The following is a 19,840-nucleotide window of genomic DNA, read 5'->3' on the forward strand; positions in this document are numbered from 1 at the left end:
CAGCCCGAGTACCGACCGCGACCTCGCCAGTTGTAAGCCCCCACTCCTCAAGCGCAGTTAGCAGCTCCGATGTAAAGATTCCACCCCCAAGCCTTTTGCAGGTGAACCGCAAGAATGTAGGGGTTTCCTAAATCATTGTGGTGCAGTTTGAAATGGCCCCCCATCTCTACAATACTGGTCACAAGAAGGTAGCCTACATTTATAACCTCCTCACTAGCAGCGCCCTGGCTTGGGCTTCCCCGGTTTGGGAGCGGCGTTCCGACCTTACCCAAGATTACCCGGCATTTAAAGCCGAGTTCCAACAAGTATTCGATCCCCCCGCTCGTCGGGAGATGGCATCTGTTTCTCTTCTCCAGATCACTCAGGGACGGTGAATGGTGACACAGTATGCTGTGGAATTCCGGACTCTAGCAGCCGAGACTAACTGGGGACAAGAGGCTCTCGTCTCCGTATTCTTGCAAGGCCTGGCAGATCCCATCAAGGATGAACTCTCTCGCCAATCCAGGCCGGATCAATTGGAGGTCCTCATTAATTTGGCCGTCCGAGTGGATCAACGTATCCAGGTACGCCGCTCAGAGCGTCAGCGCACTCGCTTCCATAACTTTCAAGTTCCTTTCTCCAGTACTCCCAGCAGCACTCCTGCTCTCCCAAGTGCTACCACACCTCTTCGTCCTGCACTGGAGTTGCCAGAGCCAATGCAATTGGGGGTACAACGCATCCGCACACCGATACGGCAGTTCCGCCATGCCGGGGGATTGTGTTTCTACTGCGGATCCATGGAGCATCTGGTTCGGGAGTGTCCACTGCATCCGGGAAACGGGAACACTCAGTGAGTACAGAGGGGCTCTCTCTGGGTGTAATGTCTCCACGTCCCCTTCATAAAGGTGACCTCCCTAAGAAACTTACATTTCCAGTCTCCCTTTCAGGCAATAAGTTCCAGACTTCTACCGCCGCTTTCATTGACTCAGGAGCTGGAGGAAACTTCGTGGACCTCGAATTCGCCAGGTTAAACCGCAAACCGCTCGTGAGGAAGAAAGTTCCCATCGCACTCGTCGGTATCGATTGACGTCCTCTTACCCCGGCCCACATCTCCTTAGAGATGGTCCCCTTGCTTCTGTCCTCACATCTGCACAAGGAGATCTTATTTCTCGATGCCATTCACGCTCCTGGGATACCCATCACCCTTGGTCTTCCTTGGCTACAGCTTAACAATCCTCTCATTGACTGGACTTCCTCTGCTCCCATCTCCTGGAGGCCGAGGTCAGACGAGACTCATTAACTGCTGGCCAATACCTCTGTTCCTGAGGTTATTCTACCTTCTGTTTACCCCCAATTCCGGGACGTTTTCAATAAGGTACAGTCAGACCTTTTGCCGCCACACATGACTTACGATTGTCCGATCGATCTGGTTCCAGGTTACTCCCTACCCAAGTCCAAGACCTACCCCTTGTCGTTACCAGAATCTCATGCTATGGATGAATATATCCAGGAGAATCTCAAAAAAGGCTTTATTCGTCACTCCAATTCCCCAGCAGGGGCTGGGTTTTTCTTCGTCAAGAAAAAGGACGGGTCGTTGAGGTCTTGCATCGATTACAGGGGTTTGAACCACATAACTATTAAAAATCGTTACCCCCTTCCCCTTATTACCGAACTGTTCGATAAATTACAGGGGGCCAAGATTTTTTCCAAGTTGGATCTACGTGGTGCCTATAATCTGGTGCGCATCAGGAAGGGGGATGAATGGAAAATGGCCTTCAACACGTGTAGTGGATACTACGAGTATCTTGTAATGCCTTTCGTCTTATGTAATGCTCCCGCTGTCTTCCAGGATTTCATCAACGACGTCTTTCGTAAGGTACTCAATATTTTTGTTATGGTATACTTGGATGATATCCTGATTTTTTCCAAAGATCTCCCGGACCATATACGTCACACCTCCTACGTCCTTTCCCGTCTCCGTGAACACCATTTGTGCACCAAGCTGGAGAAATGCACCTTTCATCAGACCTCTACTCCATTCCTGGGGTACATCATTTCCGATTTTTTATGATGGATTCCAGTAAACCTCAAGCAGTTACTGTACTGTGTGGCCAAGACCCAATTCTCTCAAGGCCATACAATGTTTTTTAGGGTTCGCTAATTACTATCGTAAGTTTATACGTAATTTTTCTACCATTGTGGCACCTCTCACTGCGCTCACCAAAACAGGAGCTGATCCCTCTGCTTGGTCATCCGAGGCCCTCTCTGCCTTCGAGACACTCAAGGAAGCTTTTATATCCGCACCTATTCTCTGTCATCCCAACATTAAACTTCCCTTTGTCCTGGAGGTCAACGCTTCTGATTGCGGCACTGGAGCCGTTCTTTCTCAGAGACCCACGCCTCAAGATAAGTTATATCCCTGTGCATATTTTTCCAAGAAATTCTCATCCGCCGAGAGGAACTATGACGTGGGTAACAGGGAACTTCTGGCCGTGAAGATGTCTCTTCAAGAGTGGAGACACCTGCTGGAGGGGTCGAAAGAGCCGTTTACTATTCTCACGGACCACAAGAACCTTCTTTACATAGAAAACGCTCGACGCCTTGGTCCACGACAGGCTCGTTGGGCTCTTTTTTTTTCTCGATTCGATTTTCACCTTTCCTATATCCCTGGGACCAAGAACGTAAAGGCAGACGCACTCTCCCGAATACATTTTTCTGAAGAGAGACCAGAGGAACCTTTGGAGACCATCCTTCCACAGGAGAGGATCCTCGCCACGTCTTCTTTCAAGAATCTTGACAAGATTTTGCACTCCCAGAGACGCATTCCCAAGGACTTGGTCGTTCCCGACAACAAACTCTTCGTACCTTCGAAATTTGTTCCAGAGGTCCTGTTTTGGGGTCACTCCTCTAAATCTGCAGGTCATCCAGGTTTTAAGAAAACTACTGATCTCATTCGTCAGAATTTCTGGTGGCTAAGGATGTCTCAAGATATTCTGGAGTTTACTCGCGCCTGTCCCACGTGCGCTCAAAGCAAGACTCTTCGTCAAAAGCCTCAGGGTTTTCTGTTACTGTACCTCTTCCAGTTCCCAACTGCCCCTGGTCCCACATTTCGATGGACTTCATCGTGGACTTGCCCAGGTCCAGAGGAATGAACACTATCTTGGTGGTCGTGGACAGGTTCTCAAAGATGTCCCATTTTATTCCATTTAAGGGATTATTCACCTCCCCCGCCCTTGCTGATATCTTTACGGAGCAGATTTTCCGGATTCATGGGATTCCTTCGTCCATTGTTTCTGACAGAGGTTCTCAGTTCGTATCCAAATTTTGGAGAGCTTTCACAAAGAGATTGGGCATCTCTTCTTCTTTCTCTTCTGCCTATCATCCTCAGTCCAATGGACAAACGGAGAGAATCAATCAATCCCTGGAGAAGTACCTGAGATGTTTCATATCCGATTTCCAGGATGATTGGGCTCAACTCCTTTCTTGGGCAGAGCACGCCGTCAATTCTGCCAAAAACGAGGCCAACCGGGAGTTGCCCTTCTTTATAAATTATGGGTTCCACCCTCCCTGTCTTCCCATCCCCAACATCCCTTCTGGAGTACCAGCCGTAGATGAACGCATTTCTTCCCTCCAAACCGCATGGTCCAGGATTCAGTCTACCCTTCTCGACTCCTCCCGCAGATCGAAAATACAGGCCGATCGTCATCGTCGTTCGGCGCCCAGTTACAAGCCAGGGGATTTGGTATGGCTCTCCTCTAAGAATATCCACCTCAAGGTACCATCTCCAAAATTGGCACCTAAGTTCCTTGGTCCCTTCCCTATTTGTGAACAAATCAATCCTGTGGCATTTCGGCTCCAACTACCACACAGTATGAAGATTCCCCATGTCCCTCTTAAAACCATTCATCACCAGTCACTTCTTTCCGGATCAGACTCGTAAATCGGACCCTATTACTGTCCAAAATAACGAGGAATACGAAGTTCACTCTCTTTTGGATTCTCGCCTATCCAGGGGCCAGCTCCAGTTCTTGGTGCAGTGGAAGGGCTTTGGCCCTGAAGAGAGATCCTGGGTACCTTTTAAAGGACATTCACGCCCCAACCCTTCTTAAGTCCTTCAGGAAAGTTTCCAGAGAAACCTTTCATGGACCGTCCTGAGGCCGTTTCTGAAGGGGGGGTACTGTCAGGAATCGGTGTTCTCCGCGCTCCCCACACAGAGCACTCTCTTGTCACAGGGTGCCCCTGGACACACAACTCAACCCTACCTTACCGGTCTCTGCGGCTCCCCGCCCCTGCCGCAGGATCACTCCCCTCGGCGATTCCTCTGCTCAGCGCCGGGCGTGACCACGGCCTCCTGCACGCACACCTGCACCCTCCTCTGGCGCGGTCCACGCGCTACGGAGCGCGCTCATTCTGCACACTTTTCTTCCTTTCTCCCGGACCTCAGGCTCCGCCCGCACGCCGCACGGACATACTCAGGTTACCAACAAGACTCACCTGGCTTGTTATGCCTGCACCAATCTGCAGTGTCTCCCTGTAGCTCTTCCTGTCCCGCCTCCGTTCCTGATTGGATCTCCGTGCTTTATCTAGCTTCTCTCTGCTCGACATAGTCTCTGTATGGAAGTACTACCCCCTCTGGCTCTCGATCTCGGCACTCCTTGGACAATGCTCACTCTGGTAACCCCTTGAACTCGGCTTGGACTACAACCTATTTCCGCTCTCCACTCCCTGACCTCGGCAAGTCATTCTTCTCTCTATCTCTACAACCGGTACCCCTTCAGCTCAGGTGACGGGTCTCGTCTGCGGGCAGCACCGGCGTATTACTTGCAAAACAAATATGGGGAATAATTTACATTTTCGTAATTATTTGAATTGATTTATTTTATGTTTAATTGTTAAAGAAGTTATTAAAATTGTGTTCATTTTCAAAATGTATGTTAATATTCCTAAGTTTCCTCTGTCATGTTTTTTTCATTTGAAGGATTTCGTATTGTTCCTTTCCAAATGCCACGGGTTGGCCACCCCTGAGCTAGTTGATTCCTTTTTTGTTTTGTGCACATTCTCCATCCTATCTAGTGATCTTTCATTTTGTTGAAGTATCTTTTTGACTTGTGCTTTTAGAAATGGATGTGTAACTACAGCTGAACCCTGTTATAATGCGATCCTTGGGGTCCACGGAATGAGATTTACGGGATTTACGGGATTGCGTAAATTTTGCAGCGTGAGGATTTACCAGCATTTGCATTTCTCTCCTCCCTGTAGGGGGATGTGTGTGTCATGTGGCCCTCCTCTGCGTTCGAGAAGTCTACGGCAGGGGAGAGGAGAGATACAAGAGCCGCAGAGAGGAGAGAAATGCAGATGTCTGTAAGTCCTCGCGTGGCGAAAGGAGGTGTTTTTAAATCGGGAGCCACGTTTAGACCGTGTTATAAGCGGATCGTGCTATAACGGGGTTGAGCTGTATTTGTATTGAAGCTTTTTTAGAAACCTCCATCACTATCCACCGTCTGTATCTGATAAGTATTATGTATATGACATTAAAATATTTTCATTGAAAGTTAACTACTATTGACTCCAGTACGAGCCTTATTCCCTTCAGTGCTGAGGACAATCAAAATGATATATTCTTGATGAGGGATTAGGGGTCCCTACTGCTCCTCAGTCACTTTAAGCAAAATGATTAACGATTTGGTGCTGTCTGGCCTAGATTGTTTGTATACACTTAGTAAATATGAACCAATAAGTTACACAGAAGCCTTTTAGTTTCATCTGTTAATTCACTGAAGAGCATTACTTTTATTGTCCACCTTGCAGTGAAGTAGTGAATAGACTGCTACTTGAATGGGAAATTCCTGTTAGATCCAATGTAAGGTTTGTGTGAACTTGGACTTTATGTCACTGTGCCTCAGGAAACAAAACAATTGTAAGCAATGTAGGGCAGACGTTGCTATTTCCGTCACCTACATTTGCAATTCTATAAAAGATGTCTGTATTATTACTGTGAAAGATGCTACATACATCATATCCAGCAGGTGGAACCCAAGAAACACATATGGATTTTCTTTGTCCTGGTTCAACCATTGCTTTCACTGGCTCAATTGTGAATCCTTTCTGTTGCAAGAGCTGTATATTGTCCCAGGAGAAATCTGTATTCTGTGAAAAAAAGAAAGATGACTACCTGAAATATCTTTTTGCAACACTGCTATAGCGTTAACACGTTTGAGACTTTCTGTCTCTGATAAAAAACAAGTACAGTATAAACATAGAAATTGACAGTAAATAGGCCCAATTTGGCCAACTTAGTCTTCCAAAAACTAAGTGTAAAAAAGGCAGATTTATACAAAGAAAATGTCAGGCACCATAAGGGTCAATCTAATACACTGATATCTTGAGAGTTGTCATAATGGATCACCAATAACAGACAACAAATAACATAACATACAACAATAAGATTTTTAAAAATCAAATATATTGGGTGATTTTAAGAACTCATTTATGAAATATATATATATATATATATATAGAATCCACAGAAGCAGCCGGCACTCAACTTGCAAGTAGAAAAAATTGGGTGCTTGTCCCATAAAGCAATAATAAACCATACGATACCATTTGAAGCACGAGATCAGAAGACAGCACTCTGGTAAGTTTGATCACAAGTTTTTGTATTGAAAAAGTTTGTGTCTTTTTCAATACAAAAACTTGTGATCAAACTTACCAGAGTTCTGTCTCCTGATCTCGTGCTTCAAACGGTATCGTATGGTTTATATATATATATATATATATCATGTTAATGTATAGCTAGGACGTACTTCCGTCACATATCCCCTGATGAAATCACCGTTAGAGTGAAGAAACGCGTAGGGATGTTGGTGTGAGCTACTGACAGGTTTTGGTAAACTCGGACATTCTGTGGCTGCTGCTGGGACAATACTTACATTGCCGTGCTTTGACGAACTGACACACTTGCTGGTTCTCCCCTGCGGGGTCACGTTACCTAATTTCCCCCCATCCGGGGCACTGTGGAGAGCGGTCTACATCCGGTTCACGTTGGGAGAGTGCGTGTTACCTTCTGAGAGCCCTGCTGGACGGGGGCTCAGACTGATTGGGACTGCAGTGAAGATCGATTGGGCGTGTGAGCAGAGCAGTGTGTTCCGGCAGCTGGCGAATGAGTATACTCATTACATGCTTTTTATTCACATATGTTTGTGAGTTTTTATTTGTTGGGTTAAACAATCGTTATTAAATGTGTATTTTCATATTACACTAGGATCGGGCGCTTTCTTTCTTGTCGTTATATATATATATATAATGAGTGGGTTAACTGACTTTGCATCTCCCAAGTCCTTGCTTAAAAGCTGTGTTTAAAGCAGCATGCATTGGCTAAGGGTTGCTCATGTAATGTGAGCATGAGATAAAAAGTGGCACTGTATGCTCATTTGCATGTCATTTCCCAGAATCCCTTGCTGCAGTGGAAGTGCTGTTTGCTGGGTGATAATGGTAAAAGACAGGGTTGCAGACCTGTCTAAGACATGCAAATGAATATACAGGAATATTTACAGTTGCTTTATGCTTTACTGTGGAAGGTTTTAGTCACTTTTTTTACCCACCATAACCTTAATAGTCGTGGTGATTACCTACTCTTATCTCATTTGAGCAAATGTCAGCAAGCCAACCTCACACTGATGATACCCATCAAGGTTGAAACATGTCTGTGAGTGGGTTAACTGACTTTGCATCTCCCAAGTCCTTGCTTAAAAGCTGTGTTTAAAGCAGCATGCATTGACTAAGGGTTGCTCATGTAATGTGAGCATGAGATAAAAAGTGGCACTGTGTGCTCATTTGCATGTGTGCTCATTTCCCAGAATCCCTTCCTGCAGTGGAAGTGCTGTTTGCTGGGTGATAATGGTAAAAGACAGGGTTGCAGACCTGTCTAAGACATGCAAATGAATACACAGGAATATTTACAGTTGCTTTATGCTTTACTGTGGAGGGTTTTAGTCACTTTTTTTACCCACCATAACCTTAATAGTCGTGGTATATGTATATGTATATATATATATATATATATATACAGTATATATATATATATCATGTTCTTGTATAGCGCTGCTAGTTTTACGTAGCGCTTTACAGAGACATTTTGCAGACACAGGTCCCTGCCCCGTAGAGCTTGCAATCTATGTTTTTGGTGCCTGAGGTAGATTCACAAAGTCCAGGGAGAGCATATAGGGAGACAAAGACAACAAAACACAAGTGTAGGAGTAGTGTAAAGTTAGGACCAATATCAGCTCCAATCTTGGCTCTATAGACAGCATACTCACAAGATGTAAGGTGTACAAAAGCAGTTTTGCGCTTTCTTCCCTTTTGTATCCCTGTCTAGCTGGTGTTATCCTGACCCCAGTTTTCTCAAGACAGTAGCAGACCCTACATTAGTAAGGGAAGTTTTCTCTTCATACTACACTTTGTAGTTTGCGATGTTTATATTTCATCACTCGTACACACGGGTTTATTACACACCCTAATTGATTTGTTAATCTTATTTTTTCACTGTGTAGTTTATTCACTTCTTTATAGTTATTTGCAATCACTTTTATGCACATATTGATGCGCTTGGACCTTTTTTTGTTTTTATGTAATCCACAATGCTCAGAGAAAGCGACCCCAATAGAGGGAGATAAGAAAGAACTCCATAGCATAGATCAGCTAGGTATGAAATTGTTTATCTTCAAACAATATATATAATGACAAAAAAGGGAAGGGGAAAAGGAAAGATACCCCTTAATAAACACACAAATTCGTAACAACCGTGAGACCAGTAAACAAATCAGACCTTTCGTGTTAGAGTACTCAGTGTCTATAGGCATTAGATTTCGAGCAGAAGTTTACTCTTGTCCTTCGTAATGCTTAATGCCCTTTGTGCCCATAAACATAAATAGTCCCTTTCTAGTCTTTGGGCCAAGACCCCCTCACCCATCACCAGGACCTTCAATCCGCCTGTGCACCAGCTTCTTAACCAGTCTGCAGACTGGCATCCAGGCAGTAGATTCACAGATAAAACAGTCCATAGAGTAGGTTATAAGGAATAAATGGGGAAAACAGATGGAGAAAACATAGGGGAAACAAACATATCTGTAAGTCTGATATAGACTTCTCAAAATCGCTGTGGTTGGCCGGATCGCGTTTAGGGGAACGGTCGTGGACTCCTATTGAATCTTCCATGGTTCTGGTGAATATCAGGGGGACTTGGCGGGACTCCCGCAAGAGCTTTGTCGATCTTAATTATTTCATCTCCACGCTACTGCCCCCTCGGTCGACCGATCATCGTCTCTGTTCTCATCTCGGGCTCTTCGCTGCTGACACGGTCTCTCCCTAGGGGTGAGATTTAACGCCGATCGGAAGGATGGAGATTCCTCAGGATAACGGAGCAAAATCTGTCTACCTTCATGATTAACATTAAGACAGAATGGGAAGGCCCACCGGTAGCAGATCCCTTTTTCATGGAGAACCGCAGTCACTGGTCGTAACCCTCTTCGCCTATCTATTGTCATCCAAGAAAGATCCTGGAAGATCTGGATAGAGTCATTTTCGAAATCAATTGAGCCTCTGTTTCTGCAGCCTTTTATAATCCTTTCTTTGGTTGCATATTGATGGAGTCTGAGAACCACGTCTCTGCTTCTTTTGGGGTCATCAAATCTCGGGGCCAGGACTCTGTGAGCTCTATCCATATGAAGATCGCCATCTTGTAGCTGGAAGTCAATTGACAAGAACAGTCTCTTAAGGTATGGCTGGAGGGCTTCCGTGGACACCGACTCAGGGATATGGTGAATTCGTAGGTTCTGTCTTCGCTCCCTTTTCTCCAAGTCATCCATACCGTCCCTCTTAGCTCTTATCTCATCGTTGAGACGTAGGACCTCGTTGTCAGTATTTGCCTGGTTTTGTAAAGATACATCCATTTTATTTTCCAGCTCGTCGTTCTTTTGGCCAATAAAGAGACTTCTGATTTAAATTCCTTTACAGCTTTATCCAGGGCTGCCTGAAAACCTGCTTGCATTTCTTTAACCTTATTCTGCAGTTCCTGCTTTGTGATCACTGTATCTCCCTCAGCCTTATAACTCTCACCTTCAATAGCAGCTCTCACCTCAGCCTCTTTTTCTGCTGTGCTTTTCTCTGCAGAATTTCTTAAAGTTGCTCTTCTCTGAAGATTGTCCCCCTCTGGTCTCACAGCCTGTCTCTCTCCTTTGTTTGTGTGTGTGTGTATGTGTCCGCCGATGCGTGCTTCCGAGCACTCAGTGCGGCACCATCTTTGTTTTTTTTATGTTCCCCAGCCGCTGACTGCCCGTGGCTGAAACTGGAGAGATCTGGGGTCCCCCCGGCTTCGGGTCTTTCTTCGGGGGCTTCCCCGCCTCTTTCCCTGACTGCAGGTACTGTCGTCCCGCGGGGGGGATTTATGCACCGATCAGGGGTTTATGCTGCATATATTAGCGGAGTGCACAGAGCTTCCTCAGCTTGCGTGCATCCGCGTTGACGTCACGCGCGCGCCCCCACCACTCCCTTTTAAACATGGCATTTTTTTTGCCTTTTTGCCCTCTTTATATATTTTCCCTTCACAATTGCGTACATGTGTACGTAGTGTTCTAAGTTTCATTAGGCACTTCCTGAGTTGCTACATACTAGCCGAGTGTTTTCTCTTGAACCCTCTTTGCCGCCATGCAATGTTTTTAGGCTCTGGTTAATGACCTGCAGCTGCTTTATCATCAGCTTGTAAATGTGGGTTTGTCCCCTATCTGAGACCTCTTTGAGATCTGAAGTACTGTTACCACCGGAGTTCTCACTTTACCAACCTCTGTACGCTGAAAGGACGGGCTTGCTTGGCAGCAGAGTTGGGGAGGGTGTCTTGTCTGGAATGGCCAGTGTGTTGTCCCGCTGTGGGGGATTTGCAGAAAGCACCAGCAGCAGGACACGGAGAATAACACACACACGCACCACACAGAGAGAGACACACACACTGACTGACACACACACAAGGAATTCAGTTACTATAAATATAGAAGTGCAAATACCTAAAACACGCGTTCTAAGTCAAACATCTTTGCGTTTTGGCACTGAAATTGTGTTTTGAGTTTTAATTAAAAACATCACATTTACACATACAATTTCTGTGACAAAACAGTGACAAAAGACAAAGAAGTTTCACTTAAAATGCATGTGCTCGACACACACACACACTTTTTTTGTACAGTATATGTCTCAGATTAGTAAAACATCACTTTAGTGATGCGTACTTCTAGCAGCTTATCCTGCTTGGTAACACTAGACTAGCTAAGACCTCTATCTCCAATCATAGCATGTGTTTACCTTTTTTGTGGGTAGTAGTGTTGTGCGTATGCAGCCAATATGCAGTTCTCTCACAACTGGTTTAAGAGAGGTTTCACTCTGGACACATTGGAGGGTAAGGAGAAGCGATTTCACTGGTTCATCTGGATCTAAAATAGCACATTGTTTTAAAATGATCTGATGTATTCTGAATTCATCAACTTGTTCAGTACTAGAAAGCATTTAATATTTGCAAATAGGAGTGACATACCAGGGTTTAGACTATGGGAGATATGTATTAAGGAAAGTGCACATAGAAGATTGTTCTGACGTATTGCTCCATTCTTTGTTTGCTTCAAATATAAGAAAGCGTTTTTTTTATACTTGACGCAAATTGTTGGCCAGAAAAGTTTGCGTCACATTAGAACTGGCAGATCTTTTTGACGCAAATACAAGATACAAAAGTGAAGCAGTTTGCTACATCTCATAATCTGTGCGACGTGTAGCTCCTCCCTAACTCCTCCTATTGTTACTCCCAAGGTGAAGCAAATGGAGAAAAACATGAAGCAAACACCTCAATACATTGATAAAAGAGATGTAAGATACAAAATGACGCAATTTGCATACATTTTACTTCCAAATTTGCCTTGATACAATAACCAACAACGTGGTTTATAAACCCACATGTTTTAGACTGACAATGAAAAATGTTTTTAGGGCTCATCTTTTAAAACCTAAACTGACTGAAACATTATGAAAAATGTACCTGAACTACTATGGAGACACAATTTAGTGTCAAATTCTCGCATTGATGCTGTGTGATTCAAAAACAAGAACAAACTTAACTAGAACTAACTTAAAGCACAACACGGAAGCATTGGGTAATATTGCGTATTCACCGAAGTGTAGACTTTAGAGAATACACCCATTTGTTTGATCAGGAACATCTGCAGCATACTTACCTTCTTCATATGTTGGCATTATGCTCAGGGATTCAACAGGAACATCTAATGGATCACCTCCTTCTATGTACATCATATGATTTCTGGATGCACCCTTCAGCTGGATATCATGAGCTATATGCTGCAAGCATATTTGAAAGGTTGTTTCATATTGCCTTTATATTTATTTCTCTTTATATTAACAACAGATGATATTAACCTGCTTTGACTAGGACATTTTTCTTTTGTGTAGTGTGTGACATTTATTATGAGACAAACACAATCATTATCGTATAAGAAGGTGAGCATTTGTTTAAGACTACAAAGTCCTTTCTATATTGGCCAACGTGAAAGCTGCTACAAGGAAGACTTGATAGGAAAACACAGGATATACTTGGAATTGAGAGTTAGAGCTCACAATGGGGGAGATCCCCAAATCTCAGATTAGGGTTATATCACACTGGGATCCTGCTTGACCTGCCATTGAAGGCAATCAATGGCAGTTAATGCACAGCAATAAGTTATTTGGATAATGTATCTATCCTGATTAAAATAGTTTACAAATAAATAAACAAAAGATAACTTTAAACTTACCATTATGCTGCACTAGGGTGAGAGACATTTTATAAGGGAGAAAGTAAATCGATGCAAGTTTTAGCTATATGTATATCTATGTGTGTATGTATATCATAATAATGTGGAGTCTCGCTGGTAACTATGAAGAAGTATCCAGTGGCTGCTTTATCAGCAATGGCTAATTATGTTCAGTACGGGAGGATTTGGTAGTTTAGTTTATCTTAAGTTTCCATCATATTAAAAGAATCACCCCTATTAGTTCATCCAATTAGTTACTATAACGTGACTCATATACAGTATGTTCAGATGTAGAAGGCTGCATGTTCTCTGAATGAGTCATAACATCTCCCACCTTGTTGAATACTTAAAGATTTTTTCTTGTTTACTATTTGTATTCATTTGTGTGCTTCTTAATCTAATAGTTATCATAGCTCGTTTTCTTGCCTGATGTTGATCTTGTTTTGTGTTGGTAAATAATGGAGGGATTACGATGAAACAATTATAAAAGATTATCACTTCATTTGCATTTTAAGTTCAACCCATATACTGCCTTCTAAAATCTCAGTAAGAAGTAAGAATTTATTACCAACATAGTTATTCTCTGTTTTGAAAGCAGGTCAGAGACATATTGACACCAATTATCCATACTGTATATCAGGGGTGCGCAAACTTTCCCCCATGTGCACCCATACCTGCTCTCCTTACCGGCTCGCACCCCCCTCCTTCTTTGTCCTCGGCGTCAAATGACGTAGCGGGGTCACATGAGGTTGCCGTGGCGACGCGTTGCCGAAGACAAGGTAGGAGACATTGCAGAAGCCTCACACAATCCCCCGACATTTAATTTAAATACCTTGGGGAATAGCGCTGGGCCTCTGCGACCACCGCGCCCCCCCTGCAAAATCTTGCGCCCCCCACTTTGCACACCCATGCTGTATATCATTTCTATGGTGCTACAATACAAACGGCAAAGAATCAATTTTGATATGCTAATGATAAAACTGTGACAATACAAATGTTATTAAACCTTCTTAATAAGGATGGAAATAAATGACCCAGATCTATTTATAATCAAACTTCCATAAGGAACCAAGTTCATAATATTTTTAATTTCAATGCTTTCTTACCTTACCGAAGAGCTCCACCTTGAGGGTGTCAGAGTAATATATACTCTCATGGTCAGGACTGAAAGTGACAGTGAAATTAAGACTCTTTTCAGGTTCGATAATGCCCTCTACAGGAGAGACACTGAAAACACTACGGCCGTTGTAATTCTGAGTACCTGAAAAGGGAATGGATTACTGGAGGGTAGAGACCATTAGGAACCCACTTACTGTACATACACCAAGAGAAACAACATTTTGCAGGGTTGTTATTTCATATACAGTAATTCTTTCACTGGTGTCATGGAATTCAGGTCATCCCTATCACTAAAGGCATTTTTGTCAGCTTAGCGTTAATGAAGGTTGTACAAAAATATCATACCGTTAAACATCCTATCCTACATTCAAAAACGGTTACAGAAAACTTCCAACATGGCCACAATCCAAGAAAGAGGTCAATACATTTTTTTTAAACATGTCAATACAAAGGTGCACATTAGTAATTGAATGTCGGGAGCGGCCCAGGAAATGCTGCTACGCATTTCATGATGCAACTTCCTCAGAGGTCAAATCTCCTCCTCCTCCTCACTGCTACATTATATACACTAATCAAAAAAAATAAAATGCTGATAATTAATAATAATTAAAAATGAAAACCTTAGAAAGAAGTCTCAGGATCACAGGTGTCCATAAATATCATATACAATAATATAGAAATCCAAAGGGTATATACATGTTTTTATTTATTTAATTAAATTACTAACTGATAATGATACGAAATCCCTTGTGGTACACTTAGATTTTGCAAAAGCTTTTGATACGGTGCCATACAAGAGGTTAGGCACAAAATACAGGAAATTGGACTTGGTAAAAATATTTACACCTGGATTGAAAACTGGTTGAAGGATAGACAACAGAGAGTTGTCATAAATAGAACTTCTTTGAGCCAAAATTATGAGTGGATCGTTACTCAAGGATCGTTACTGCGACCCCCACTTTTTAATTTGTTTATTGATGACCTTGAGGTTAGCATAGAAAGCAAAGTCTCCATCTTTGCTGATGACATTAAATTGTGTACGGTAGTAGAATCACAGCAGGATGTAATTTCTCTCCAGAAGGACTTGGAGAGACTGGAAACTTGGGCAGGTAAATAGCTGATGAGGTTTAATACAGATAAATATAAGTTTATGCATTTGAGAAACAAGAATAAACAGATGATTTACAAATTAAATGGGGCAAAATTAGGTGAATCCTTGATGGAGAAGTAATCCTTCTACATGTGTTTGTAGACCACAGGCTTAGCAATAGTGCCCAATGTCATGCAGTAGCTGCAAAGGCAAATAAGATCTTATCTGGCATTAAACAGTATAGATGAAAGGGAAGTAAGCACAATTATGCCCTTGTATAAAGCATTAGTAAGACCACACCTTGAATATGGAGTACAGTTTTGGGCACCACTCGATAAAAATACATTATGGAACTAAAAAAAAGTGCAGAGAAGAGCCACTAAATTAATAAAGGGGATAGAAAATCTCATTTAATCATGAGAGGCTAGCTAAATTAGATTTGTTTACATTAGAAAAGAGGTAACTAAGAGGGGATATGATGACTATATACAAATATATTTGGGGACAATACAAGGAGCTTTCAAAAGTACTATTCATCCCAAGGGCAGTAGTAACGATACACAGGGTCCTACCTTAAGGTTGGATGGAAGGAGGTTTCACCAGCAACAAAGGAAAGGGTTCTGTACAGCAGGGGTGAGCAAAGTGGGGGGCGAAGGTTTTTCAGGGGGGGCGCGCCTGTTACAGAGGTCCCGTGCTTCCCCGAAAGCATTTCAAATAAATACCGGGGATCGCGTGAGGCCTATGTAACGTTTTACTTACATTCCCATCCAGCAACACGTCTAAATGGCAACACGGTATCAAATGACGCCCCGGATCAAATTACGTGATGTCATGACGTCACATGACCCTGCTATGTCATTTGACGCCGGAGCCGTGCAGGGAGGTGGGGCGCGGGCCGGAGGGGAGAGGAGACAGAGGGGCTCATGTAGGAAACTTTGCGCACCCTTGCTTTACAGTAAGGGCAGTTGAAATGTGGAATTCATTACCCATGGAGACTGTGATGGCAGATACAATAGATTTGTTAAAAAAAATTGGATATATTTTTAGAAAGGAAAGGTATACAGGAATATACCAAATAAGTAAACATGGGAAGGATGTTGAACCCGTGAGAAATCTGATTGTCATTATTTGTAGTCAGGAAGAAATGTATTTTTCCCTTTATGAGACAGCATTACATAGATTTAACTAGATTTTCATCCAGCCAAGGCAGCGTCTCTCACACCGAGAGATATATAACAAAGTTACACAGAAAAACCCAAGGCAAAGAGAGATATATACAAAAAAAAAGAACATACCTGTAGTATGATCTGTGGACATAAAGTGGGGGAGATAAAATGGGGGATACTTTATCTCCACAGATCCCACTATGTTCTATTTTTGTTTTTCTTTCCCTTGCGCTTTAGATCTTTCTTTATGAAATCATTGGATGATATGTCACTGGGGGTTTTTTTTTGCCTTCCTCTTGATCAATATAATGTAATTATGGATATAGGATAAAGTATCTGTCGTCTAAATTTAGCATAGGTTGAACATACAGTATGTCTTTTTCAACCACATCTACAATGTAGCTATGTAATTTCCTCTGACTACAAATTATTAGATTTACTGAGTTAAATGTATTATAAAATTATATATATACACACACACATACTGTATGTATATATACATTGAAAAAAATCCCAAAACTATAAAACATCCTTTGTTTAGTTTTGTGGATAGAAAAAAAAAGTTAACATTTGGTTTGAGAATCATGTGTAATTTAATTTACATTGTTTACAATTTGTTTATAATTTTGAATTAATATGATTGCTTTTCCATATTAGTTAATTTTGTTTAGAGTATACAAGGTAGTGCTGAGGATACAAAGTATGTATTGGTCTTCTCCCACTGATCGATTGCTAAGATGCACCTTTTGTATTGACTCTTATGATTAAGTAATTGGTTATTGCCATCCATCCTTGGATCAGATCCATGTTGGAAGTTTACTGTTGCGGAATGAAACTGGGACCATTTCTTATAGTGGAAGAATCAAGCTTTGGAAGCGCGGCCCTGGTTGTGAGTGAAGGCCTAAGGATTACTAGATAAATCAAGCTAAGAAAACTAAACATTTTCATGGACTACAAAATGTGCCCAAAAAATCCAAAGTATCTGACCCCGAGGGGCTTCACATGGAAAAAATTATTTAGATAGTAACATGTAATCCAGAGGCACCCTCTCTGTGCCAATTAAATATATAACCTAAGAATAGAACTTCTAGAAAATGACAACATTGTAATTAGAAAAATGTATAATGCCATACCTATGGGTTATGTGCATGGCCCAAGCTTCATACATTAAGTGAAAAATATATGACGTAAACATACAAAAAGTAACCCCTTTTTTGTGACAAAGGGCATTCTATTGCCCGAAACATTAAGCCTCTGCATCCGGGTATATATCATTGTTGTAGAGGTAAAAGTCATTAACTACATTCTTACAGTACTGAGGAAAAGGCGAATAAATGTTCTTTTTAACATTATTTTAAAATTATACTGAATGAGTTTTATGTTTTGGTAACTCTGAACTAAGTAGGCACTTAATTCACTTTTCAATTGAAATATCAAGAAATTCATTTTTCAATTGAAATACCAAGAAATGCAAATCGGAAGTGCATTTAGTGAGTTTTTGCCCAATATCCACTTAATGGGTTTGACCTCTACAACAACTATATGCACCTTAATTTTCTGCATTTATATAACAGGGCTCTTTCAATTTGAGCACTGTATTTGCTACTTTTTGTGACTTTTTGCATGTTTACTTCATATTGTTTTTAATGTATGAAGCTTGGGGCATAGGTATTGCATTAAACATTTTTCGGCATACAATGATGTAATTTTCTTGAACTTTGAGAGTGGCACTATTTTAGGGGCCAGCATTTAATGGAACATGTCTTACATTACATGATAGTACAGATTCATTATACACACTTTGTAATACACAGTACAGACTTTGTAATACTTCTCTTTTAAACCCAATCACAACATTTAGTTCTCTTGTATTCTACCGTGTAATATTGCTTGGAGTGAAAATGTTTGTATGCTTTCTAAGCCATACCAGATCATTGTAAATTATATAAACTGGTCCTAATATCACATAAATAATGAATAATACTGCTCAATAATACTGCCCTGCTCTATTTTTATGTGCTGCTCAATTTTCTTGTTAAACATTTGCTAAACATATGGATCTCCATGAGCTAAACTACACTTGCCACGCAGGGGACCCCTCATGACAGTAACTGAGAAATGTAATTTATAATCTCCTGGAGAGGACATTGTGGCTTTCTATTAAGTGACTTATTGGCCGTCTTGGATTTGCTTAATTTACAAACAAATTAAACAGGGGGTTCTCAGTATTTCAAGTAACATAGGTCATCTCAAGAAACCCCCTTCTCTTGTTCAGATAATGTTAACAAATGCGACCAAGAATTTTAAAAACCCCATCTACCATAAGATTAATCAACAGAATCATCATAACGATTTCTTCATAATCCCCTTTCTGTCCATTTTTTTTCTGTGATTCATTATGCTATTTTACACAGTTTTGCAAATATAGACAGCATTATAAGTAAAATCAGAAAAAAACTAAAATATGTCAAACTAGACAACTGAATTATGCATTACAAGAAGGATTTCAAGGATATTTACCAACTAAATTTGAAGACTTTATTTGGGAGGAGATAAAACAGGGAAGTTTCTGTAGTTCACTGTATCTGGTCACAGAAAGACTTCCCAGGTTCATAGAATAACTCACTGGAACTGTAGACGTGTTCTGCAGCTGTAAGAAAGTACTAAGTCAGTTCAATTTCAATAACAATAAGGAACACAAAACACAAAAACAACTTAGGCTGCGGCCCCGCTGACGCTGACCGCGCTCATGCTTGAGAGCGGTGATGTCACCAACTCTCCAAGCATGAGCGCGGGTGTCCTCGCTATTTCAGAAGCTTGTGCGGGGGGTGGGGGGGGGGGGGGCATTGCGGGCAAATTGAGCGCACTCGAAAGTAAAAAAAAATTGTTTACCCAAGCGCCAAGTGTGGGTGAGCGTGTGCCCACACATGAGCGCGCGCACAGTGTGAGCGTGGATGTGACGATCCACATTGACTAAGGTAAGCGTGCCAAGCGCACTCAGTGCCAGCGGGGACTCAGCCTAAGACCTCTTTCTTGGCCTCCGTTAGTTCAAGCTGGGCCCCTCCTGCAACAAAAGGACCTTTTAACGAGTTCCAGTTTTACCTTAAATGATGTTGTTGGGCTGTCTTTCGCCAAAACATATCCCATGTCAAGGATTCTTCCTTCCAGCGAGCATGAGACAGAGGGGGTGAGACCTCGCCCTTTAATACCAAGCGTCAAGGTCGCATGTGTACTGCAAACTTCCAGATTTTCAAAGAACTAAGAAAAAGGGGAACTACATTGTAATACATTTATAGACCAAAGTTTACAAAAGTTCGTTTTAATAACAACTAAAAAAGTTTGTGATATTTTCGTTTGAAAAATATGTCATTAAAGTTCTATGTACACAATGGTAAATTCTTGGTACATTCCTTTTTTTTTTAAGTCGAGTCCATGATTGGAGCATTACACCGATAAAAGTCCTATTATTGATTACAAATATATTAAAAAAAAGTTTTTTTAATACTCTATTACATTGCTATGTGTGACCAGGACTTATTTTTATAGTGAATTGTAAGCAAATATAGGAAACCTATTATGCATTTTATATTACTTTAGACACTGTAATAGCTAAATAGTTGAAATTATTTAAACTTTGTGCT

General features: G+C 41.7%; 1 protein-coding gene across 1 annotated transcript in view; it reads right to left on the bottom strand.

Moving 5' to 3' along the window:
* CFAP74 (cilia and flagella associated protein 74) overlaps nucleotides 1-19,840 on the bottom strand; it is a 91,010-nt gene that overhangs the window by 7,555 nt on the left and 63,615 nt on the right. The window contains exons 33-38 of the mRNA XM_075604840.1: nucleotides 19,302-19,457; nucleotides 18,720-18,849; nucleotides 13,931-14,085; nucleotides 12,252-12,372; nucleotides 11,332-11,459; nucleotides 5,992-6,126 (exon numbers count right to left, since the gene is read on the bottom strand). Coding sequence (XP_075460955.1) covers nucleotides 5,992-6,126; nucleotides 11,332-11,459; nucleotides 12,252-12,372; nucleotides 13,931-14,085; nucleotides 18,720-18,849; nucleotides 19,302-19,457 — 825 coding nt within the window. The remainder of the gene's footprint in view (nucleotides 1-5,991; nucleotides 6,127-11,331; nucleotides 11,460-12,251; nucleotides 12,373-13,930; nucleotides 14,086-18,719; nucleotides 18,850-19,301; nucleotides 19,458-19,840) is intronic.

The sequence above is a fragment of the Ascaphus truei genome, chromosome 6 (assembly GCF_040206685.1).
Source record: "Ascaphus truei isolate aAscTru1 chromosome 6, aAscTru1.hap1, whole genome shotgun sequence".
Classification (NCBI taxonomy): domain Eukaryota; kingdom Metazoa; phylum Chordata; class Amphibia; order Anura; family Ascaphidae; genus Ascaphus; species Ascaphus truei.